Source organism: Balaenoptera borealis, assembly GCF_965194805.1.
Source record: "Balaenoptera borealis genome assembly, chromosome: 1".
NCBI classification, from domain to species: domain Eukaryota; kingdom Metazoa; phylum Chordata; class Mammalia; order Artiodactyla; family Balaenopteridae; genus Balaenoptera; species Balaenoptera borealis.
In genome coordinates this window covers 193,517,989-193,541,701 of record NC_138860.1, presented here as the reverse complement: position 1 = coordinate 193,541,701, position 23,713 = coordinate 193,517,989, and the positions used below count along the sequence as shown (strand labels likewise).

General features: G+C 58.0%; 1 protein-coding gene across 5 annotated transcripts; it reads right to left on the bottom strand.

Annotated features, from left to right (window-relative positions):
- Nucleotides 1-3,398: 3,398 nt before the first annotated feature.
- Nucleotides 3,399-23,713, bottom strand: NADK (NAD kinase). 5 transcript variants are annotated; one of them, XM_082398013.1, is made up of 12 exons: nt 23,552-23,713; nt 14,700-14,921; nt 12,943-13,026; nt 9,148-9,277; nt 8,735-8,843; nt 8,558-8,643; nt 7,359-7,461; nt 6,871-6,998; nt 6,574-6,673; nt 6,334-6,503; nt 5,620-5,702; nt 3,399-5,159 (listed from the first exon to the last, which is right to left on the bottom strand). In XM_082398013.1, the coding sequence occupies exons 1-12, from the start codon at nt 23,698-23,700 to the stop codon at nt 4,979-4,981; spliced, it is 1,545 nt and encodes a 514-aa protein (XP_082254139.1). In that variant the 5' UTR covers nt 23,701-23,713; the 3' UTR covers nt 3,399-4,978. The 5 variants fall into 5 exon arrangements, with proteins under 5 accessions (XP_082254139.1, XP_082254140.1, XP_082254137.1 ...); XM_082398014.1 differs by having other exon boundaries at nt 6,334-6,491; nt 23,552-23,712; XM_082398011.1 differs by having other exon boundaries at nt 6,844-6,998; nt 23,552-23,711.

The following is a 23,713-nucleotide window of genomic DNA, read 5'->3' as shown; positions in this document are numbered from 1 at the left end:
CCAGTATCAGGGAAGGGGTCTGAGTGGTGTTACTTGCATTTGCTGGAGTTTCCACTTCTTCCTTTGACTGGATTCCAAGCAGCAGAATTTGGGGTTGAAAGACTTTAGACCGGCCAGGATTCTTCACACCCTTGTCAGCTTCAAATGTGACCATTTCAGCCTCTTTGCTGATTTGCACATTAGACACAAATCTGTTAGGAAGCGGCTCTCGTGAAGGAGCCCCGCGCCGGCCAGCCTGCCTCTCCCTATGGCATCTGCCGGCCTCTCCCAGTCCAGCCCCTCGGCCCCTAGCCCCCTTCTCACAGGCTTAGTCTGCACCTGGGCCATGGTCTGACGTGATGGCTGCAGTCAGGTGGGGTGGTGACCTGCGGGCCCAGAGGAGCCCAAGTTCCCAGGGGACGGTGAGGACAGCAGGAGGTGTGGACCTGGGCCTGGGAGCCCGCAAGGCCCAGAGAGCGGGGTCCCGGGAGGAAAGGTGGGGGCACCCTGCTCGTCCCTCCAGCCCCACCGCCAAAGTCGCCAGGAAGCACTGACCCGCACGATGCTGCTTCCTGGGCGCCCGGCCTCCTGACGGCAGCCCCTCGCTGGGCCGGGGGTGCCTCCAAGCCCACGTTCCGAGGGCTCCACGTTAAGCCCCAGGGGTTCTCTTTCTTTTAAACAATCACCATTCGTTAGGCCTCACCACCCCTCGGGGTGCTCTTGGGCGCCCTTGCTTGCCCCCCGTAATTAGCTTGCTCTGGGAGAAAGGCGGGTGGAGTGGTCAGCGCTGGGGGGGCCGTTGGAGCTGCCAGGGCAGGAGCGGGGGCGGGGGCTTCAGGCCGGCAGCCCACGTGGGCCACTGGGCACCCAAGGCATCGGGAGCTGAGTCTGCTCCAGGCTTCTCGGGGTTGGGGGGAACCCGTTATTCGGTGCACTGGGAAGGGATTTCGCAGATGTAATTACGGTCCCGAGCGTGTGGCCTTCAGACCCACCCAGGGCGCAGTGCCCGGAGGAGGGGATCCTCGGCAGCAGGCGAGGCCGGTGGGGTCTGCCTGGGCCGGGCCCCTCCAAACTCAGCCCTGGCCCGCCCGGCAGGGCCCCTGGCCAGCCCCAGGTCACTGGGCTGTGGAGTCAAGGCCTCTGGTTCCTTCCTGAGTGTCCTTCCCAGGCTCTGGGTCCAGCCGGGATGCCCACAGCCTGGGATGGCCAAGCAGCCTTTCTGGACGCTGCCCCTGGTCCTGTGGGTGATGTCTACTCACCTGTCATCCTGGCCATCACCTCAGCCGGCTGCCCCTGGGGGGCCAGAACCCCATCCAGTGTGAGGGCTGTGCCCGAAGGCCCCTCAGCGAGACCTACTCGGGGTGGGGCAGCGGCAGCCGCTAAGGCCTCTGGGACTTGTCCACTGAGCAGCAGATGGGGAAACAGGGAGTCTGCAGCCAAGGTCGCTCAGGTTCGCGACACCTGGGCCCGAGCCCAGACAGACCCGACCCCAAACCAGAGATGTGCACCCTCCCTGGCTGCCCTTTGGGTACCCCTCCACACACCCTGTGGCGTGACCCCTGCCTCCCACCCCCACTTCAGCCTAACCTTGGGGCTCAGCCTCTGGACTCCACGGGCCGGGGTCACTGGCAAAGCAGGGAGGGCACCTAAAGGCTCTTCCCCCTGGGGCTGGGGCCAAAGGTCATGCAAGCAAAACCACAGGGCTGGGGAGCCGCCCCCTTGCTGCTTCAGGCCAGCGTCTGGGAGAGTCCAGGGCACCCACGGGCCTCACCGAGCTCCCAGGAAGCCGGCTGAGGTCAGGCCGTGCCTCTGTCCCCGTGGCTGCCTGTCCTGAGCTTCTGGGGGCAGGAGGCCCTCCCCGCAGGGTGCGGGGCGCAGACCAGCACGTCCCGTCTGTCCTCCGCGGGCTCCTCCCCCTCCTCGGCCTCGCCCACACTGACCTCACCTCTTCCACCAACTCCTCAGCATTTCCAGATTCTGAGGTGGCCCAAGCTCTGGCCTGGACCTTTCTGGGGTGAAATGTGCAGTGGCCAACCCCACCCCCTGTGGTGACTCGAGTTCACGGTCCCCCCCCCCCGCCGCACCCCCCGTCCTCTGGGCTTCTCCAACAGACCTCCACACACCCCGCCACTCGGCCTCCATCTCCACACCTGCTCTCACCCCCAGCTGGCCCCCCAGGCAGACTTCCCAGGTGCTGGTACCCAGTGGCTCCCAGGTGTGGGAACCTCGGCAGGACAGGCCCCGGCCACCACGGGGCAGGAACTGCTGGACGCGGAGCCTGGCCCGAGAGAGAGGGGAGGCCAGCTGGGTGGGCGCCCAGCGCTGAGGCCTTGGGTGAGGTCTGGCCCTGGCGCTGCTCAGACACAGGCCAGGAAAGGCCAGAAGAGGTTTCCAAGGCCACTGCCCTGAAGACCAGAAGCTTCGAGGGACCTCAGGCCGGAGCCCACAGAAATGCCCCACCGGCCAGGTCAGGAGACGTCTTGGGTCCCCTGTCCTGTGGCCTCTGGGACCTGGGCTCCCCATCCCCTTCAGTGTGCTCCACAAAGCCCAGAAGGTCAAGGTTCAGGGGTCCACAGCCTTTGCCAAGGAGTGCGATCCTGTGGGCAGTGTCTCTGTCCACGGTGAGCCTGCCCCTCTGGCCCAGAGACGCCAGCTGGCCGGGCTGACCCCTGCCCTCAGTAGACAGACGCTCTGTTCCTGGAGCAACAGGGCCTAGCTTGGGGTCCGTGCACAGCCACCTCGAGTTCGGAGAGCCCCGGGCCCCAGCAGCGCCCCCGCCCTGCCCTGCCGCCCGGGCAACTGACCGTGGCCGCAGCCACCTCCCAGCAGACACGCTGCCCACCCAGCCCCACAGCGGAGGGACAGCAGATGCCTCCCAGCCGCCAAGACGCCCAGGCAGGAAGGGGCCGCGCCCACACGTGCGCCTAGATCCCGACGGGCAGGGCGGGGGCCGCTCCGCTGCCCGGGGGGCGTCCACCGTGTCCGCCGCGGTGGCCTCGCAGCAGTGCTCGCAGGGGCGCTCGTCCCGTCTCTTGCCAGGCTCCGGCCCACAAGGCTGTGTCTGGCACGTGCTCTGGCTCCCGGCAGAGCCCGGCCCCACCTCTGCCCAGGCCTGGGAGGGAGGGAGGGAGGGAGGCCCCGAGCCAGAGCGGGCGGCAGGGGAGGAGGGAGGCAGGAGCTCCAGGCCGGGCCACGCGCCCCACCGGCCTCTGCAGGACCCACTCCGAAGCCCGACCCCAGAGCACTCGGGACAGGACGTGACCAGGGTTGGGGGGGGGGGGCTGCTGGAGCGCGACCCCCTACCCACGGGTGTGCCAAAGGCAGGCTCAGCGCATCTGGACTCCCCAAGCCCGGTCTACCCTCCTCAGCATCTTGGTGTTGGTTACAAAGAACCAAATAAAGTTGTCACTCGACCCAACTTTTTAAACAAGCCTGTTTATTGAAAGGATCTGAAAATAGTAATAAGGCTTTCAACATTTAACAAATTTTCAAGATATTAACAATATGAAACATTAAGAATTGACTTCAAAAACCCAAAGTTTCCTAGGTCATTCCCTGTCACGCTTCAGGGCTTGGTCTACACTGGCTCTGTTGTCTGAACGAGTAACCTGCGTTCTGAATGCCACTCTCTTCTGGACCTAAAGCTGGGAGTGTCACCCCCTCAGCCCATGGGAGGCTGGGCGGGCCGCCCGCTGTGCCCGAGCTCGCGGGCAGAGGGTGGGAACCGACCTCCGTGCCCAGCACCGGCTGAGCTGCCCGGATGGGCACGTGGGGCGACAGCACTTGATACACACACACGGATGGCGGCCACGGTGCTCAGGCCGCAGGGCCCGCCCTGGAGACCCCGGATGCCTTTCCATCGGCCCGTGACCCTCCAAGCGGGCAAAGTACAGCGCCCCCCAGCCCCTGTCCCTCCCGAAGGGAGTCCAAGAAATGACAGGCCCCCATCCCTTCTGTTCTGGCCAATTTAACAGGAGAAAATGCAACTCAGAGAGAAATCAGTTACTCAAAAATAGGAAGCCCGTTAGGCGACAGTAAGCGGGGTCAGGGCCACACGCCCCCCGCGAGCCACAGCTCCCACCAGACTCCAGGCGGGCCCAGCCCCAGGCAGCCGGCGATGGAGGCGCGGGGGCTGGAACGACGAGCGTGCCCTCGAAGCCAGGCCCCCGGGGAGAAGCAAGAGCAGCAGCGACACCTTCCCAGCCCGCCGCACGCCAGGCGCTCTGAGCAAGAGTCGCCCAACTCTCTGGATGGTCACGCGGGCTGCACAGAATGGTCCCACTTCACAGCACAAACTCCCTTCCCGCCAAAATCTCAAAGTGTACACAACAAAATCTGTACGTAAGCACTTTCAGAAAGTTTAAAAGAATCTCTAAAAAGTAGACACAGGATCGAGAACACCTTCCAGGGTGGGGAGGTGCGTCCCTGCTTCCCGAGGAATGTGTGCGGTCTGAGCCCTTGCCCCGCCAGTGCCGGTCCCCCTGCAGCGGGGAAGGAGACCGGGGCCTGGGGACCCATCTGTCCTGGCAGCCAACCTGCTCTCAGCAGAAGCGTCCCCCCAAGTGGCTTCAGGGGAAGTCGTGGGAGCTGAAGGAAGATTTTTGGCTATGAGACATTTATTTTCAAGACCATAGGATAGACCCATTCATTCTGATCCCCTCTGAATTTCAGTAGACTGATTTATGGAAGTTTCCTGACAAGGAATTACAAGGAACCCACCAGGCTCGGCCGTCCCTGCCTGGGGCCGGGCTCTGACCACACGCAGGGTGGGTGCGCCTGGGCTGACCTCAGGGCTCCCGGTCTGCTCACTTGTTTAGAAATGCAGGAAAGTCAGATTTAAAACGTTAAAAACAGCTGATCTGGTCGACAAAAGGCAGACTGCAGGCCCTTCCTCTGGCCAGACAAGTGGCGCGACACCTGCCACTGGCGCTGGGCCCGTGACGCTCACGGCGCGCGTTCCGGTCCGCCCGTCCCGAGCGCAGACGGCAGGACCGTAGGCCTAGCTCCCCGCCCGCCCCGCCCCAGCCTCCTCGTCCGCGTCCTCCTCGTCCTCTGGGAAGTGGGCTTGCTTCTTCCGCACGTTCCAGTGCAGACACTGTGCCAGGCTCTCAAACCAGTCGCTCACAGGGTCGCGGACACAGATGGAGGGGAGCGGGTAGCGAGAGGTAGTGATGCTGATGCTGAAACAGGAGAGATGCAACGTGGCCCCTCCTAGAGCCGCCGAGCACCCGGCCCGTCCCCCCAGAGCAAGACCCCTCCCCCCAGAGCAAGACCCCTCCCTGGTCCAGCCGGGGACCGTCTCAGCTCTGCTCACGCCACCTGCTGCAAAGCCTGGCCCCAGGTCCTACAGTGCCCTGGGGGCCTGGGCACCTTGTCGCTTTCCGGTCTGGTCCTGAGAACAGCCAGGAACTGGGGGCTCAGTGGTGCTCTTGTGCCCCCCAGGACAGAACCAGGGACCCCCTCGACGCACCCAGGTCCACAGAGGGACCCCAAGGAGCAGGGTGGCGGAAGGATAAGCGGTGGGAACGGCTGGCAGGGCGCCGTCACCCCAGGCACAGATCCGTGACACGATCTCTCGAGAACCAGGGACGGGCCCTCAGCCCACCTGCCCCACCCGCTGCAGCCCCGTGGCCGACACACCTGTCTCCGTGGCGGACCTCCTGTCTCTTTCGTCCATCGAAGGACACCCACACAGTGTTCCTTGCTTCCGGCGACAGCATGATCTGACGGGTCAAGCAGGACAGGTGTGGGCTACCTGAGCACAGCTGAGCGCCGTGGACCCTACCCCAGGGGGACAGCACTGGCCAGGAGGAACCTCACGGGCACCCCCAATGCCCACCACGTGCCAAGGTCAGTTCCAGGCTGTGAAAACATTAACTTGCGTTGTGCTGACCCCAGCCCCAGGGGCCTGGCTCTAGCACCTGCCCCCCCACAGCTCTCTGCGTCTAGCAGACGCAGCCCCACCCACCAGGGCTCACACCAGGGACTCACTGGTCCGGGGGTGGCCTGCAGTGGGGGGCAAGGGGCAGGGAAAGAAGAGTGGATGTGGAAGGGCGGCAGGGCCAGTCAGACGCCAGGACGTGCCGTGGGGGACACGCCGGGCAGCGGCCGTTCCTCACCTGCTGGCCCCCATCCCCTCCAGCAAGGACTGTCCCCACCCACTCAGGCTGAGGGCCCACCTGAAGGGCTGGCCTGGCTCTCAGCACCACCCCCGCCAACCGGACCCCTGGGGGCGCAGGCCACACGACGGAGACCAGGAAGAACAAAGCCCCTCCAGCACCCAGCAAGGCGGGAGGTCAGCACCGCAGGCCCCGCACTGGCTCCAACCGACAAGGGCAAGGGGTGGGCTCCGACCTTCAGTTCGACCCCCGCAGGAACCACGATGGGCCGGAAGGATAGCGAGTGGGGGCAGATGGGCGTGATCATGATGGCCGGCACGTTGGGGTGGATCATGGAGGCCCCGGCGGCGGCTGCGTACGCCGTGCTGCCCGTCGGGGTGGAGACGATCACGCCTGCGGGACAGGCTGAGGGTCACGGTCAAGCGCCCGCCCCCACCCCGCGTGCAGCCCCCAGGCAGGCCTGACGCCCACCTACCGTCGCCCTGCACCGTGGTGATGAGGTGCCCATCCAGGTAGACGTCCACGTTGGACAGGTATGAGGATGGGCCTCTGTCGATCACCACCTCGTTTAAGACCTGGGGGTGAGGCCACCGCAAGCTGAGGGGGCCGGGCAGCACCGAGCTGCTCCTGGGCTCCCTGGAAGGTCCCGAGGACAGGGCTGGGGGTTGTCCAGCCCAAAGCCGCCACCCTGTACCCCCTGCCCGAGGGCGAGGCCCTGAGCCCTGTGGGGGACAGGCCCACAGACCTGGTACTGCATGACCTGCTTCCCAACCTCTGCGTCCAGGGCCGCGGCCAGCACCCCGTTCTCGCTGATTCCGTTGGGGACGGCCACCTTCTTCCCTCGGAGCTCCTTCACGACCCTGACCTTCAGCCGGCTCCGGAGAACAACAGCTGCGTTCCCTGGGGGCCAGCAGGGGTCACACCCAGGGAGGTCAGCAGGGATGGGGGTAGTGGTACTGCAGGAAAAGAGACCCTCCCATCGACCAGGGACCCCCCCTTTCTTCTCCCAAATGGAGGGCAACACCCTGTGCTTCTGTGAAAATCAATTCACTGCAACTCGACACGTATGGTAGCCTAAACCCGTGATCAGCTCAAACTTCTCACTGTTAAGAAAAAATGTCTGACTCGTTCAAAATTTAGAATTCTCTGAATCCCGAAACACTCAAGTGGTGCTCTTTACCTTGTTAAAGAAGCCCCCAAATCACATAAGACGATCCCACGTGCAGAACTGCTTGTGGGTTCTGGAACATTCTGACTCACCCTGTATCACCTGTGTAACTTGGGACTGAAAGTTCTCGAAGTTGAAGGGGGTCAGGAAGCCCAGGGAGCCCAGGTGGAACGCCATGACCGGAGGCACGCTGCCCTGTGAGCCAACGAGGCAGGTCACTCAGCTGGCCAGCCCACTCGAAAGCCACCCGAGCCATCCCCAGCCCGGAGGAACCGCACCCCAACCACCCCCGGGAGGGGCGGGCACGGGAGTGCAGGGTCGGTGCCTGGTGTGCTCGGCGGGGCTGCCGTGCTGCAGTGGGGCAGGGCTACTCGGGGTGACCGCTCACGGCCCGCCAGGAGTCAGGCAGGCCAGGGGAAGAGCGGTGTGGGCAGCTGATGAGTAACGGAGGCGGCGGGACAGACCAGCCCACCGGCCACGGGAGGCAGGAAGGAGCGCTGGGGGCAGGACGCGGGGCCCGGTCACACGGAGACCACGCCCAGCAGGCGGGAGGGCGGGGAGACCGCGACAGACCCGCTGGAGAGGAGTCGGGGCAGCCAGGGGCAGAGGGCCTAGGATGGGCCTCGGGGACCCTAACAGGCTGCACTGCAGGCCCCGAGCACCGCTTCCGCTGAGGAGGGAGGAGCGGGCGGCTGAGGAGGGGCTCCCACAGTGGGAGGCGAGGAAGAAGCGGCAGCTCTGCGGAGGCGGAACGGCCCCAGGACCCTCGCCCTCATCCTCTGCCGGCCGCGAACGCTGCGGCCTTCCAGCCCCACTGGGCCCTCCCCTCCTTCCCTGCTGGCTGCCCTGCCCACTTCCAGGCGGCGCTCTGGAGGCCACACCTGACCTTCTAACACACCTCGGCCGGGTCCCTCCAGGGGCCCTGCCTTGAGGAGCGTGAGGGTGGGCTCCCGGGCAGACCCTGGTGGTCTGGAGCCTCCACGGTGCTCCCCCGACCCCCGGACACTCGGCCTGCAGCCACTGCTCTCACCGGCCCCGGACGTTCGTCCACCAACTCGGCCCCATATGCCGGCTCCTCCGGGGGATGCCCCGCCCCAGCCCCGCGTGCCAGCCCCGCCCTCAGGCCCCCCTCTCCGGTGCACCGTCTGCACCAGCGCCTCGAGGTGCGTGGAAACGCCTGGCCTGTCGCAGTGTCTAGCACCGGACGGCAGATGCAGCATTTGGTATCGTTTGCAAACTTGCTCTGTCGCGCCTCCCCTCGCCGCCCCCAGGCGGCACGCGGGGGCCTCACCTGGAAGAGCGACGAGGCGTAGAGCAGGGTCCCGTCTCCTCCCAGGCAAACGATGAGATCAATCTGGTTGGAGATGTCATCGTAATCTAGAACACGCGGCGGGCACAGAGGAGCCGTCAAGCACCCCCGAGGCTGCCGGGCACGGCCGCCTGCGCGAGGCCCCACGGGACAACTCGCCTTCTCTGAAGGTGCAGAACTTCCTCTTCACTGGCCCGAAGCGGTCGTCGCTCACGATGGCGGGGTCCTCCAGAACCTTCTTCTCCACGTACACGATCATGTTGTTCTCCTAGAAGGGACACATGGGTGAGTCAGCCCTGCCGGTAAGAGCCAGGTCAGGGCGGGCCGGTCTTCACGAAGCCTCCTTCCTGCCTTGCTGGGCCCTGTACGATGCTGGGTGGGGGGTGGGCGGCGGCAGCTCTGTCTCGTGGGCAAAGTGCAACCGTTTTTTCACTCCACACGCTGCTGAGCTGCTGGAGGCTCGGTGACGCTGGGTTACAGAGCCTCCTGACTTGAGCAGCCCCAGGATCAGAGCCCTGGAACCCCGGGCGGGAGCCGGCTCTGACCCCAACCCCGCGGTCGCCCCTGCTCACCTCCATCAGGTACACGCAGAGCTCCTTGAAGGGCTGGAGCAGGCTGGCGTCCCGGATCTTCTTGATGACCAGGACGCTCTTTGGGGACTTGCTCCATGTCAGCCGCTGGCTGGCAGGGTCCTGGATGTGCCTTTGAGGGGAGACGCACGTTCGCACTGGCCCTGGCCCGTCCCCGGGGTGTGTCTCCTGCACCAGCGCGGCCGGTCCGAGCTGGGGCGGGGGCTTGGCGCTCTCAGAGCAGTGTCCTCCCTCTGGCTGCCCGACTGCACCCCTGCCCGCGGCTCCTTTGGAACAAGGCTCACTCGGGGACCTGCCGCAGAGGAAACCCCACGCGCACCCGGGCCCGCCGATGGGGACTCTGTCCCGGGGGACCCGGGCCTCCTGCTGGCTCGTAAGGGGGGCACAGCCCCACGTCCACACCACTGTGTGAGCAACTCAGGTGACCGTTAACTTTCACAGTTCAAAGCCACCCGGTTTTAAAGTCAATGGCAGGATTTGGGGCAGTGAGACTGCTCTGGAGATTTCAACGGTGGGCACGTGTCGTCGCGCGTCTGTCCAAAGCACAGGACGCACCGCACGGAGGGACCCTGGTGTCAACTAGGGACTGTGGGTGACACGATGTGTCAGTACAGGTTCATCATGTGTAACAAACGCACCCTCTGCGAGGATGTCGATGAGGGGCTGGCTGGGGGGGCGGGGGGGGGGCATGAGAAATCTCTGTACCTTCTCCTCACTGCTGGAAACCTAAACCTGCTCAAATAATAAAAGCAAAAACCAAAAAAAGTCAGCTGGGCCTGCCTGCCAACGACAGCCCTGCAAGTCCTGTGGCACTCGGCCTTGGCCCCTAGCGCTGGAGGGCTGGCACGGTCCGCGGGCAGCAGGTCCTCCCGGAGGGGCGGGGGTCCCGAGGCTGAGCCCCGCCAGGACTCCGACCGCTGTGGGCGCCCGGTCGGCACCCGCCCGGCCTGGCAGCACACCCCTCCGCCTGTTGGGAAACAGTCCTGAAGGCTGCAGGCAACGACTTCCCTTCTGATGCAAGTTCCCCGGTCAAGACACCTGCTCCAGGTCACGCCTTGTGGCCGCGGCCTCCCTGAAAACCTGACGACTCCACCAGCAACTCTCCAAACCATGACGTGAACCATTAAAAGAGCAGTGGGTCCCTGGCCCCAGGCTGTGACTGCCTGACCATCACTCACCCTTTCCAGGCGTTTCTGCGAGGGCAGGGGTCACTCATGACCTCCTCTGCCAGAGTCTCCACCAGCCCGGGTCACACACGCGGCTCAGCGGAGGGCAGTGCTCGGCGCCCAGCATCTCAGTCACGCTTGACTAACAGCAGGAGTGCCACGCAAACCAGCACCCCACCAGACTCCCCAAATGTGCAACTGCACCAGAACCCTGCTTGCTGTGCCCTCAAAACTGAAAGCAAAACACACTGTAACTTGTTAAAGGCTGTACAAAACAGCAAGTCAAGAGAACTTCCTACAATGAAAAATCAAACCCAACAAACTGTACTTGCTCTTCTCGACTGTTCACACCATCCTCGTCTAGTCGCCTTTAACAGCAGAGAGACCAGACCTCAGACGCCGGCTCTTCACAGGCTGGCCGGCAAGCTCTGCCGTCCTGGGCGGTCAGGATGGGCCCCGCTCAGCCCCGCTCAGCCCCGTCCAGCCGCAGACACCAGCGCTGGGCTGCGGAACCGGCTTGGCCCGTGGGAGGGGCCCGCAGGCGGAGGGGCGGGCACTCGCGGGGCCTCTCGTCACTCCACCTGGCCCCGGGCCTGGAGGGAGGGCAGGTGGGTCGGCGGGAGTCCGCCTGGCCGCCGAGGTGGATGACGAAGCCCCCCCGCCACTGACCAGGTGGGCCGGACGCACAGCCCTTCAAGACCCGAGACTCAGCCGCGCCCAGCCAGAGCCACCGCAGCGCCACCGGCTCGTCTCGGGTACCAACTGGTCACTTCCTGTTGGATCACTGCACAGAGCAGTGGCGGCCCCTCCCTGGCACAGAGGCTCTGGGGGCTGGACGGGAGGCAGGGATGCCTGACGGCTCGGCGGGGGACCCAGCTGAGCCCTGTCTCAAAAGCCAAAGGCGTCAGATGTTGGCAATTCCACATGTTTCAACATAATAGAAAACACACATTCATGGTGAGGTCTGAGAGAATAAAGTAGGAAGTAAATCTCTTGCAGTCAACTCCTCTACAGTATGTTCCTTTTCAGCATCAGGGGAAAGTCAGGTTAGCACACAATCCCTGCCCCACCAGCCACGGTGTTGGGAAGGCCAGGGACAAGATGGGGAAGTGGAGTCCTGTCCTCCCAGGGCAGGCAGCCCACAGGACTGTGCCGGGCGCAGGGCCTCGGAGACGCTTCTGGAGCACCTGCCGCTCTGCTCGGAGCACCCCTCCCCACGATCCCACCTGACCTCGGGGAGCAGCTCAGATGCCATCCCGAGACCCCACCCGAGGTTCACGAGGCCAAAACACACACACACCTGTGACATGGGCTGGGCTGGGAGCAGGTGACAGCCAATCAAGGCTGAATGGCCAGAGGCCACCCAGGGCGGCGCTTATGCTGAGCTGTGAGTGACGAGGAGGGAGCGGCACTGCCAAGACCAGGGAGGGCAGGGAGGGGCCCCCGGGCAGCGGTGAAAGGTCAAGGCAGGGCAGTCTGGGGCAGTGCACGCAGCAGGGCGTGGGGCACCCGGGGGGGCTGGTTACCAGTGTGGATGCTGAGCGGAGTGCAAACGTGGGGCACCCGTCCGCGTCCCGCAGCAGCGACTAGAGAGCCAGGGCAGCACCTGGACGGTAGAGGCACTGACACCAGTTACCCCTGTGCCCAGGCCGCCCTTGGGTCACCAGGGTCCACACAGCACAGCAGCTCCCGGGGGCCCGGCACCGTCCGCCCACTGGGCCAGCGCTGAGAACGGGCAGACGGCTGCAGGCAGCAAGGCCCCCCAGACGGTGAGTCGCAGAAGCCCACCTGGGCCCTTGGTCTGAGCCCCGCAGAAGGTGAACCCTCCGCGGCTCCCCAGAAGGAGGGGCACAGACGGCCCCCTCGGCGTGAGCCCACCGCCGGGAACAACGGCAGCGCCGGCCTGGAATTCTGCTGTTTCAACACAAAGCTCTCGTGGCCACGAAGCCATTTGAGTGTTTTCTCCCCTGAGACACACACGACACAGGGCAAAGGAGCAAAGCTTTCCCCTCTTTGGAACCCTCCAGCACCTGGAGGAGGTGCTGGACGGGTAGAGAAGGGAGCTGGGTTCAAGTGTCCAGTGAAATAACCCGAACTGCTTCACTTCTAAACGGTTTCTCAGCCAGCACCGCACGGCCAGGGGCCCCCAAGCTGCACTGCCCTCAGGCTGTCGCTAAAATACAGAGCTTACGCAGAGAAAAGAAAAGGAAAAAAAAAAAAAAAAATTGTGCCCGCAAGGCAGGTTATCTCTCAAACAAGTAAACTCGGCTTCTCAAAAATGCCAACTGACATCTCTGCATTTCAATAATAATTAAGAGAAACATATTTGACACAACAAATGCATTAGCATGAAATACATTATTTTTCTCTCCTAGAGTTTTTCCTGTAAAAAACAAATTAACTCTAAATATGAGTCGAGGCCCCTCTGACCCACCGCGCCCAAGGAGCAGGCCGCACCCACTCTCTCGCCCCGAGCGAGTTGGAGACGGCGCCGCGTGGCCTCCTGGGGCCTCAGAAGCCGCCCGACTCACTCACTGCCCCTCGAGCCAGAACCTCCCACAGTCCAGTGGCCCCTGGACAACAGCCCAGTGGAGCAGCCCAGAAGACTCACATGATGGTCTGGGGGTTCTGCAGCACGCAGGCCTTTGGTCCAAAAGTGGTCACTGGGCATGGCCCGTGTAGCGAGCGGGTCCTCCTGTGGGGAGAGGCACAGGGCAGGGGCCGTCAGTCGGCTGAAAGACACACACGTGTAGACAAGGCACAGAATGTGTTAGACTCTCCAAAATATTTTTAATCCAAATGACGTAAACTCCGTCATCTGCCCAGCACCCATGTGACAGTCCTGGAAGACCCTGCCCTGATCCCCAGAGCTCTGGCTGGAGGACTACACGCTGTCCGTGCAGTCGTTAGAGGGGGCACACTTAGAAATACTCCTTAGAACAAGGACCCCAAACCAGTGCAGGTGCCCAGGCCCCACCCCAGAACAAGGGGATTCAACCCAGGGGAAGGGCCTGGGAATCTGAATTCTTGTCTGGGTAAGTCTATTTGAAGACAAGCTTTTGGGTCTATGCTTGGGAATCAAGACTTCAGCAACTATCCCCAAGTCATCCAGATTAAGATTCTAACAAAAATACTCATTCTGAGTTGTGCTGTCAATAAAAACTGATAGCACTTGAGTGACCCAACATTTCCAGTAACTGAAAGGTGACTCACAGGGCAGTGTGGCCAGCACACGTCCTGGGGACAACACCACCAGGTGGCCCTCCCTGTCCTCTCCTCAGGGTCCAGCGCCAGCCCTTGGGAGCCACGTGGACGCCCCACGGTGACATGCGGATGTGTCCACCGTCACGCAGAGTGCCAGCTCCAGTGGCATCACGGTCCCTTTCTTTTTTGTTCTTTTCTGGCCGCACCACGTGGCTTGCAGGATCTTAGTTCCCCGACCAGGGATTGAACCCGCACCCCCTGCAGTGCAAGTGCGGAGTCTTAAGCACTGGACCACCAGGGAAGTCCCCTCATGGTCCCTTTCTGCACCAAAACTACTGGCACAAAGATAGCCAAACACAGATGGCAAACTTGCTTTTGTCTCTGACTGCCCATCTCATGGTTCAAAGAACTCTCCAAATCCCAATGCAGACAAAACAGATTTTCTACTGTGTCCTGAAGGGCAGCCTAGCCCAGGAGAGCCCGAGTCTGGTCAAGGGCTCCCTCCCTGGCTCTTGAGAACGTGCAGGGAACGGCTGCGAGCCACGGCTGGGGCCTCTGGGGACTAAAAGATTTTGGGAAATGCAGTTTAGACCAGGCTTTTCTAAGTCAGTGTTCCACTCAACCTTGACAGCGGCTGTGGCTGCACGTCCCCAACCCCCCTCCTGGAGACACCCACATGCAGAGGCCACCTTTGACCTGCTACCCCCACACCAGGTTCAACGCCCTTTCGGGCGCAACACCCCACAGAGCCAGCAGCCAAGGCCGCCCGCCCGGAGACGCACCCCCTGCAGTGCCAGGGACACCAACACGGGAGGACAACACGACTCTGCACGGAAGCTTCTGCTGGGAGCTGGCTGCCCACTGCCCACTGGGCCCCCTGCATCTGCGGCAGTGCCGGCTCGGGCAGCTCCTCCCAAAACCCCGGGTGGCGTTCATGGCTAAGGCCGGCACTGCCGCAGCCCTCCCGGCACCCCGACGCCTGTGCCAGAGCTGGTGCTGCAGCGGGCGGCCCCGGTGACGCTGATGGCACATGGGCCCCACCCACACGCCTCCACCTTGCGCAGTGTGTGGGCACGGGGGGGGCCCCTCTGGGAGCTGTGGCAGCGAGCGCGCCCACCCCTCACGTGTCTGAGCGCCCACGCAGGCCCAGAGGAAGCCTGGTACCTGAACTCGCGGGTGCTGGCCACGGCGGGTGCGGCCGACAGGCTGCGGGACTTGGCGCGGCCCCGGATGGGGTGGCCCATGCCCCAGTCCTCGTCCCCGTGGCACGCGGAGCAGCGGTAGGAGGCCGCCTCTGCACGCAGCTCCTCACTCCCGTGGACTTTTTCTTGTTCCATTTCTGTAGTTGATGGACGAGGAGGACTTCGGCCCGAAAACCCCAGATGCCTTGATTTAATAAAATACAGTAAATATCTGTGTACAAAACAACGTATACACACACCTACACCTGCCCTATCAGGGGAAAAATGACTGATGTCCAACTTACCAAAGGACTTGGCAAATAGTCTATTTCCACCCCAAAGATATTTAAGAACTCGGGAATCTACCTGTGGTTTTTAGTGAATCCAGAAGAGCTAGGGGTCTACCAAGCTGGGGTGTGGCCATGTGCCAGGGGGTGCACACTTTCATGAGAGAGCAATCACCATCATGCAGTCTTAAATGCCTCTCGGCCCAGAAAATCTGGATACATATACTTGATAAGACCACCATCAGGCACACACTGAACTCCATGTCCTGCAAACAGCCTGCGCTTTAATCCAGTGCCAATGAAACACTGGCCAAAACCGATGTACTTGGTCCTCAAAGAAAAGTTCAACTTCTAAATACTAGTAAAGATAGACACTCTCATCTTCTAACCACAACACAGTAAAACAGGAAAAGATGGAAGCAGAAACAAAACAACAGTCCTCCAACCACTGGGGAATGTTTGAATTTTCTCCTAACCAACTGAGGGCTCAAAACAGGTATCAAAACCACCGTGACGGTGCATCGAAAAGGTAAGCATGAACCCAAAGTCCATGCCCCCCGTTGAGCTGTGCTGAAATCCTTGAGAATTAGGAGTCATGAGCTAAGGCCTAAGTCAATGAAGCTAAAAAAGGAATAAAACAAGCCTAAGAGGCGCTTCCCTGGTGGCGCAGTGGTTGAGAATCCGCCTGCCAATGCAGGGGACACGGGTTCGAGCCCTGGTCTGGGAAGATCCCACATGCCGCGGAGCAACTGGGCCCGTGAGCCACAATTACTGAGCCTGCGCGTCTGGGGCCTGTGCTCCGCAACAAGAGAGGCCGCGATAGTGAGAGGCCCGCGCACCGCGATGAAGAGTGGCCCCCGCTTGCCGCAACTGGAGAAAGCCCTCGCACAGAAACGAAGACCCAACACAGCCAAAACTAATAAAATAAAAAAGTAAAAAGAAGCGTAAAGGAAGATGAGTCGCTCTCTGATTTAAGACTCTACAGCTATGCCAATCAAAAGACTGTGTCGCTGGCGCAGGCAGACACAGGCCAACAGAACAAGGACACTCAACTGATTTCTGACAAGCGCACACAAGCAATTCAATGAAGGAAAGAGAATCTTTTCAGCAGATGGTGCTGGAGCCATTCTACATCCACAGACAAGAAAGTAAACCTCAGCCTAACCTTCACACCTGAAACAAAAATTAACTCAAAATGGATCAAAATGGATTACGTTAAATATAAAACATAAACTATAGAACTTTTATAATAAAACACAGGAGAGGGAATTCCCTGGTGGTCCAGTGGTTAGGAGTCCGCACTTTCACTGCCAAAGGCAGCGGTTCGCTCCCTGGTTGGGGAACTAAGGTCCCGCAAGCTGTGCGGCATGGCCAAAAATAAATAAATAAGTAAAACACAGGAGAAAGTCTTGGGGGCCTAGGGCGAAAGAGAATTTTTTTTGTACATGATATAAAAAGCACAGTTCATAAAAAATAAAAAAACCTGATAAACTGGGCTTTATTAAAATTAGAAACTTGCTCTGTGGAAGGCCCTGTTAAGAGGGTATAAAAAACAAACAAGCTACAGATGGGGAGAAAATATTTTCAAACTAGATATCCAACAGAGGATTCGTATCTATAAAATATAAAGAAATCTCAAAATGTCTGGTAAAAAACCAGATAATCCGATTAAAAAATGGGCAAAAGAGAGGAACGGACCACAGGGGAAGCGCCCGGGGTAAATAAGCACGTGAAAAGACGCTCCACATCATGAGCACTTAGGAATTAAATCAAAACCACAATGAGACGTCACTGCACACCAATCAGAAAGGCTAAATAACTCAAAGCCGGAGAGGTTGCAGAGAGACGCCCACTCACACGTCGCTGTGGGAACACGAAAGGTTCAGATACTCTGGAAAAGTCTGACACTTTCTTATAAAAACTAAATATGCAGCCCAGCAACTGCACCTGGGCATTTATCCCAGAGAAATACCTGATGTTCACATACAACCTGCACATGAACGTTCACAGCAGCTTTTTCTGAGACAGCCAAACACTGCAGACAGCCCAAGTGTCCCCCAGCTGGTGAGCAGACCCAGCAATCAGAGGGAGCAGACACTGACACTGACACTGCAACAGGCTGGGTGACCCCAGGGCCCTCTGTGGGGCGAAGAAGGACAATCTCATATGGCCACATGATAAACGTTCCTATTTACACAACTTTCTTTTTTTTGTTTTTGGCCACATCACGCAGCATGCAGGGTCTTAGTTCCCAGACCGGGATCTTAGTCCCCCTGCAGTGGAAGTGCGGAGTCCTAACCACTGGACTGCCAGGGAAGTCCCTTCCACAACTTTCTTGAAGTGACAAAATGATGGCACCGTGAACAGATCACTGGTTGCCAGGGAGTGCAAGGAGGCCTGGTGGGGCCCCCTGGCATGACGGTCAGCTCTGAGTCTGCACTGGCGGTGGTGGTTATGCAAACGTACACACAGGGGAAAACTGGTGAAAGCTGAGTAAGGGGTGTAATGCAGGTAACAGTGTTTACGTTATTGTGCTGTTGATGAGGGGATAACACTGGGAAGCAGGGGGAAGGGTGCAGAAGTTTCTCTGTACTATTTTTTACAACTTTCTGTGAGTCTATAGTTATTTCAGAGCAAACAGTTAATAAAAAGGGATAAACCAATCAAAACCACAAAAGGCAAATGTATTCAAAAACTATTACAAATTATCTAGGAGCTGTTAATATTTACTTACAAAGAGTAGTTTGATGACTAAGTAATAAACTAACTTATAATCATATTGGGACTTCCCTGGTGGCGCAGTGGTTAAGAATCCACCTGCCAGTGCAGGGGACACGGGTTCGAGCCCTGGTCTGGGAAGATCCCACATGCCGCGGAGCAACTAAGCCCTTACGCCACAACTACTGAGCCTGCGCTCTAGAGCCTACGAGTCACAACTACTGAAGCCCGTGCTCCACAACAAGAGAAGCCACCGCAATGAGAAGCCCGCGCACCGCAACGAAGAGTAGCCCCCGCTCGCCGCAACTAGAGAAAGCCCACGTGCAGCAACAAAGACCCAACGCGGCCAAAAATAAATAAAATAAAATAAATTAAAAAAAATAATAAAGTAATCATATTAAATATGAAAACCAGCTTTTAAAATTTATATCCACAGTGTATTTTGTGACAATGGCGAATCATGACTCACATTTAATCCAAGTTTATTTGCTATTTTAACATTTTAAAAGGATGAAATTTTAACTCCATCCAAGCTCACTGAAGTTCCTGACAGCACAAATCTAATTTTTAAAAAACTTCTGCATTGGGAAGTTTTAATAGGAAAAACGTGTTGGAGCATAATAACAAAGTATGCAGACATAAAGTAGTTCCCAAAGAGGTGGGGACGCCAGCCAGTAGAAGTCGCGCATACGAATATAAACACAATAACGTGATGTCCGCTGCAAGCCTCGACACGCGCCTGTTGAAGTAAGGACAAAGCAAAGCTTACCACTCATCAACACGGAGAGGCACCTATTACACTGCCCTCCTCCCGCCAGTAAGTGATGTCCGTGCCGGCAAGGACATGACAGAACTGGGCGCACACACCGGCAGAGCCCGGCCGCGCGAGGAGGAGAATCAGGGACCCGAGGGGGCCCCAGGGTGGCGGGGCCGACGAGGAACACAGGCCTGTGCGCTCTGGGCTCCTGGCTCTGCCGCACACAGCCCCCCGGGCACCTCTTCACCAACTGTCTGCACACGCATCTGCCCGTTCCCACGCAACGAACTCGGAGCTGTGCCGTCACGGGTCAGGAGGCGAGCCGGCAGCACCAACCCCAGACCGCCCCGTGCCGGGGCCAGGCCCGCAGAGAAGCCCGACCCGAGGGCGAAGCGGAGCAGGGCCCTATGGTCCTCCCCCCACCGTGTCCTCAGCCCGCCTTCTGTCTGTGGAAAACCTTGAGCCAAAGAATAGGTTTAATCAGAGAAGAGAGAAAATACAGAACAGAGGAAAACAGTCAAAGGAGACCAAATAATAATAGGGCAGTCATTAGGCAAAGTCAAGGACCTCTGTTCCCCCTTAAGGGCCATAGGTAATATTCGGAGCCCTCCCCTGGGAGCCGTCTTGTAGACACTGAAACCCCACCAGGTGGAAGAAGTGAACTATATGAGGACCAGGCTGTAGCCAAGACATAAGCTGCCACAGAGAACTGGCCTCAAGGAAATGGCAACAAACCGACCCTGGCACTGAAGAGTAACTCTACCTAAAACATCGAGATGACGCTGCTCAGGCCACCGATGACCAGCTTCAAGACGACCGTCAGAGCTGACTGCATTGTTTCTGCATGAAGCCCCCTCCCTCTGTCTATAAAAGCTCTTGCCGGCTGTGCGGTGGGGGGGGGGGGGGTCGGCCTTTGGACAGGCAACCTTTCCTTTTCTACCAACACCTGTCTCTCGAAAACTGGCTTTCCAGCGGCGAGCAGCCAGACCTGGATTCGGTAAGAGATTTTGGCGCCCGATGGTGGGGCTGTGCTCTCGCAGCGTCTGCCTTTCCTGGGCCTCCCTGAGTAGAGCCACGGGCTACGGCAAACACGCCGGGATAAGCCGCGACGAGCCAGCTGCTTGTGGCTAGCCAGCCCCGAGGGGGATTTTAGGGGACGTTCCCAGCAGCTGCCGAAACCATTTGTTTCGGGAATCCTCCCTGTTTCTCCCATGCTCAGCACTGGCTGCCAACTTTCGCTTTTGGTTGGTGGAAATGAAACGTGAGTTTGGGACGAGCTCACCAGCTCCAAGGCCGGGTAAGTCCACCGGTGTGCACCCGGGCAACCTTCCCATTTGTGGGCGCTAAGTGCTATTTGGGCATTTTTGCCAATTGGTTCTGATGTCTGTCTACCATTGAGGGAGGACCGTTTGTGTTGGGGAAGTGTTTGTTTGGGATTCCATACTGGTCATCCTTTGAAGAGGATTTGCGACAGATCTGTCTTTTGGTGTGTGAGCATGTATCCCATCTATGTGATTGGTATCTTTGATGTCTTATGTCAAATGGGAAATTCAGGCTCAATTCATTAAAAACAATTTTTTATCTACGAAATTATGACAAAGAAAAAGAAAGATGATTTTTTCTAACCAACGTATGGCAACAGTATTCTTTAGACTCCAAAGAAAACTGGTTAAGATGAAACTCTTTTGAAATTCCCAAACTGATTCGTTTGCATACGCAGTTAGAGAAAGCTAGCTTGATAAAATACTGTTTTCAGAATTCTGACCCTGAGAGACCAAAAATATGCCTAGGAAAAAACTTGAAGTTAACTCTTTTGTGTCCTTGAAATACAAACACAGCCCACTTTGCCAGAGACTTCAGCCTTGGGTTAATTAGTAAAACTTCAAGACAAAAAAAAGGAGGGGGAAAAAAAAGCCTTTTAAAATTGAGCGTGTAAATTTGACTATTAGGACTGTTATTCATAAACTGATAAGTTTAATTGCAATGCCTAATTCATGAAATGTAAAAAGATGAAACAATGAGATCTCTGTCTGGATGTATGTATGTATGTCTCAATATGTGTCTTTGTCTTTGGTTAATTTGCAAAGAGCTCTATTTAATTGGCTTAAAAAGAAAAAGTAAGCACTTACAAATCAAACAAATCTCAATTTACCTACTTCCTGACTTCTTGCCAAGACTAAGAGGAAAACTAAAGGTGTCTGGGTTTCTTAAACACACATCTTGTACCACATTAAAGAGAAACTGTGCTATGAAAAAGTGTATGTTTTTAGAGGTTATGGAATATGTTCTTAAGTTTGCCCATCAGAAAATACTGATATAACAAACAGCTCAATTACCTGTTTCTTGGTTTTGTTAAGGTTTTCAAGGGTTAAAAACTGTAATGTGTAAAAATGATAAGGGAAGCATTTCAGTGTGTAAAGCAAGTAGGATATGTGTTGTCGGAGAAGAAAAGTATAAAGAACGGAGATATTTTCGTTGAGGAAAAATGACGACAATAATTTTGTCTTACAGTTGGTTGGATGGGAAAAAAAGGACAAATTTGTATGGATCCAAAAAGTGATAAAATGTTTGTGAGAAAGTAACTTTGAGAAAAGAATTTTGTATGTTGTTAGGATTAAGATTAGACTAAATTTAATTAAGTAAATGAATTTTGTTATTAACAGTAAACTGATACAAGACTAAATTTTGTTTTCTCTCTCTGTTAAGAGAAAAATATTTTTTCTAAACTAATTAGGATTATTTGGTATGTTAAATTATATGGAAAACATTTGATAACTTTCAGACCTTACTGTTGAACTGAGTAAAAAATTTAAAAATTCTGATGGAAAGCTATGTTTTGTTTCTAACCATACTTTTGACCCCGATGTTCAGGATGGTAAAAATTGTCCAGTGAAGTTGTCACAGAGTATAACTACTCATGATGTGTATGCTGGCTCTAAGTTTACTGCTTAAAGCACATGTACAATGTTTGTGTGAGAACTGGGTATAAATGATAAGATGTATGGCCTATAAAGCGTTTCCCGATTAACGTACTTCTGAGCCTGTTCATGATATCTGATTCGTTTTCCCCCACTGTGGACAACTAGGCAAATATATAAACAAAAAGAGGCCTAGCACCGAGGGACATGAATGGACCCAGAGCAGGCAACTGATCCACTCTGGCTACGTTGGAAAAATATATTGACTATCAGTGCTTTCTATGGAAAGAGTTACAATTAAAAGGGGAAAATGATGGAGGAAATTTTCACATACTGAGGTATGGGGAAGTCATTCTGGCTTACACAGGATTTCATTTGAACTTTAGGCTAACCAAAACAGCCTGTTTATGGCCTATTAAACATACACTGTACATCTGCTTTAACCATTAAGAAACAATACATTCAGAGAATAATACGAAGACGCATTTTGATTATTATCTTCATTGTAAAATGTCTACCAATTTTCAAATGCTTGTCCAGGTACTATGACAAAATCATCAAGGAGAGAGGTAATGTTCTCATAATACAAAATACTGATGCTAAGCACAGAGCTTGAAGTTATTTCCAATTCTGTGTCCATTCCCCAAATTAGGCAGGACTATGCCCCACTTCAGCAAGAAGTAGCCAAGAGGGGTCATCGCCCCATTCCCTCAAACACTTGGGGAAAACTGAAACAGAAACGGAACTAAACCCGAGCTCCCCTGCCAAGTTGATGACTAACCTCTCTACCCCAAACCTTATTCCCCTTCCTGTTCCGTACCCGTCCCTCCCCAAGACTGAGGAGTACCAAAGGAAAGGGGGATTGAAACGGAGCAGGATGCTATGGTCCTTTCCCAACCCCCTGCCCCGCCCCGCCCCTCCGTGTCCTCAGCCTGCCTTTTGTCTGCGGAAAACCTTGAGCCAAAGAATAGGCTTAATCAGAGAAGAGAGAAAATACAGAAACAGAGGAAAACAGTCAAAGGAGACCAAATAATAGGGCAGTCATTAAGCAAAGTCAAGGACCTCTGTTCCCCCTTAAGGGCCATAGGTAATATTCGGAGCCCTCCCCTGGGAGCCGTCTTGTAGACACTGAAACCCCACCAGGTGGAAGAAGTGAACTATATGAGGACCAGGCACTGGCCTCAAGGAAATGGAAACAAACCGACCCTAGAACTGAAGAGTAACTCTACCTAAAACAATCGAGATGACGCTGGTCAGGCCACCGATGACCAGCTTCAAGATGACCGTCAGAGCTGACTGCATTGTTTCTGCATGTAGCCCCCTCCCTCTGTCTATAAAAGCTCTTGCCCCCTTTTTTGGGGGGGGGAGGAGGGCCCTTGGACAGGCATCCGCCCTCCCCGGCCCCCCCACTTTGCTGGCCTCCGAAATAAAGCAAACTTTCCTTACCTACCAACATCTGTCTCTCGAGAATTGGCTTTCGAGCGGCAAGCAGCCTGACCTGGGTTCGGTAACAAGGGCAGCACCCCCGGTAAAGAACCGCCCGCCCCTTCGTCCTGCGGGTTACCGGGGCCTCCTCTCCAGCGCCCAGCGATCGCCCGGGGCGCCGCCGCCGAGCCCACCCCACGCCCACCTGCACGGCAGGCCCGGGGCCGGCGTCCGCGCTACCGCACCTGCCTGTCCGGGTCCGCGGGTCCCCGCGGTGGAGCAAAGGTCACGGCCGGAGCCGAGCGCGCCGTCCAGCAGGAAGTGAGGACCACCCGGCTCAGGCCCCGCACCCGGCGGCGAGGCGGCCCCCACGAGGACCAGAGCGCGCCAGACGGGGAGGCAGTGACCAGGGGTTCCGGGGTCGTCGGGTGGGCGCTGGGCTCGGAGCGCAAACGCGCCTTCCGAGGATAAATAACGCGACGCGGACCCCTAACTGACCGCTCCGCGTGAGGGCCGGACCAGCCAAGCCGCCCCACAGCGCGGACGCGGGGGGCGAGGTCCGGCCGCCCGGACACCTGCGCGGGCGCCCGGGGCAGGGGGCGGCCGGCCGGTGCCTCCCCCCTCCACACCCCGCGGTAGGCAGGGCAGCCCCCGTCCCCGCGACCCCAGCCCCGCCCCCACGACCCCACGACCGCGGGCGGCGGGCCGGGCCGAGGGGCCGCGCACTCACCGTTCGCTCGCCGGGCTGAGCCCGCGGGTCCCGCCGCCCCGCCGCCGCTCGCCGTCGCTAGCCGGTCCCCGGCGCCGCGGCCGCCCCCTGCCCCATGGCCGCCCCCTGCCCCACGGCCACCCGGCCCGCGGCGCCGGCCCGCCTAGCATCAATGCCGCCACG

Excerpts from the sequence above, each read along its gene's own strand:
- NADK (XM_082398011.1), bottom strand. The coding sequence starts at position 23,700 with ATGCTAGGCGGGCCGGCGCCGCGGGCCGGGTGGCCGTGGGGCAGGGGG. Across the intron at positions 13,027-14,699 it reads GCCAGCACCCGCGAGTTCAG|GAGGACCCGCTCGCTACACG; the intron begins GTACCAGGCTTC and ends CTCTCCCCACAG. Across the intron at positions 6,504-6,573 it reads CACCACGGTGCAGGGCGACG|CCTGTCCCGCAGGCGTGATC; the intron begins GTAGGTGGGCGT and ends CGTGACCCTCAG.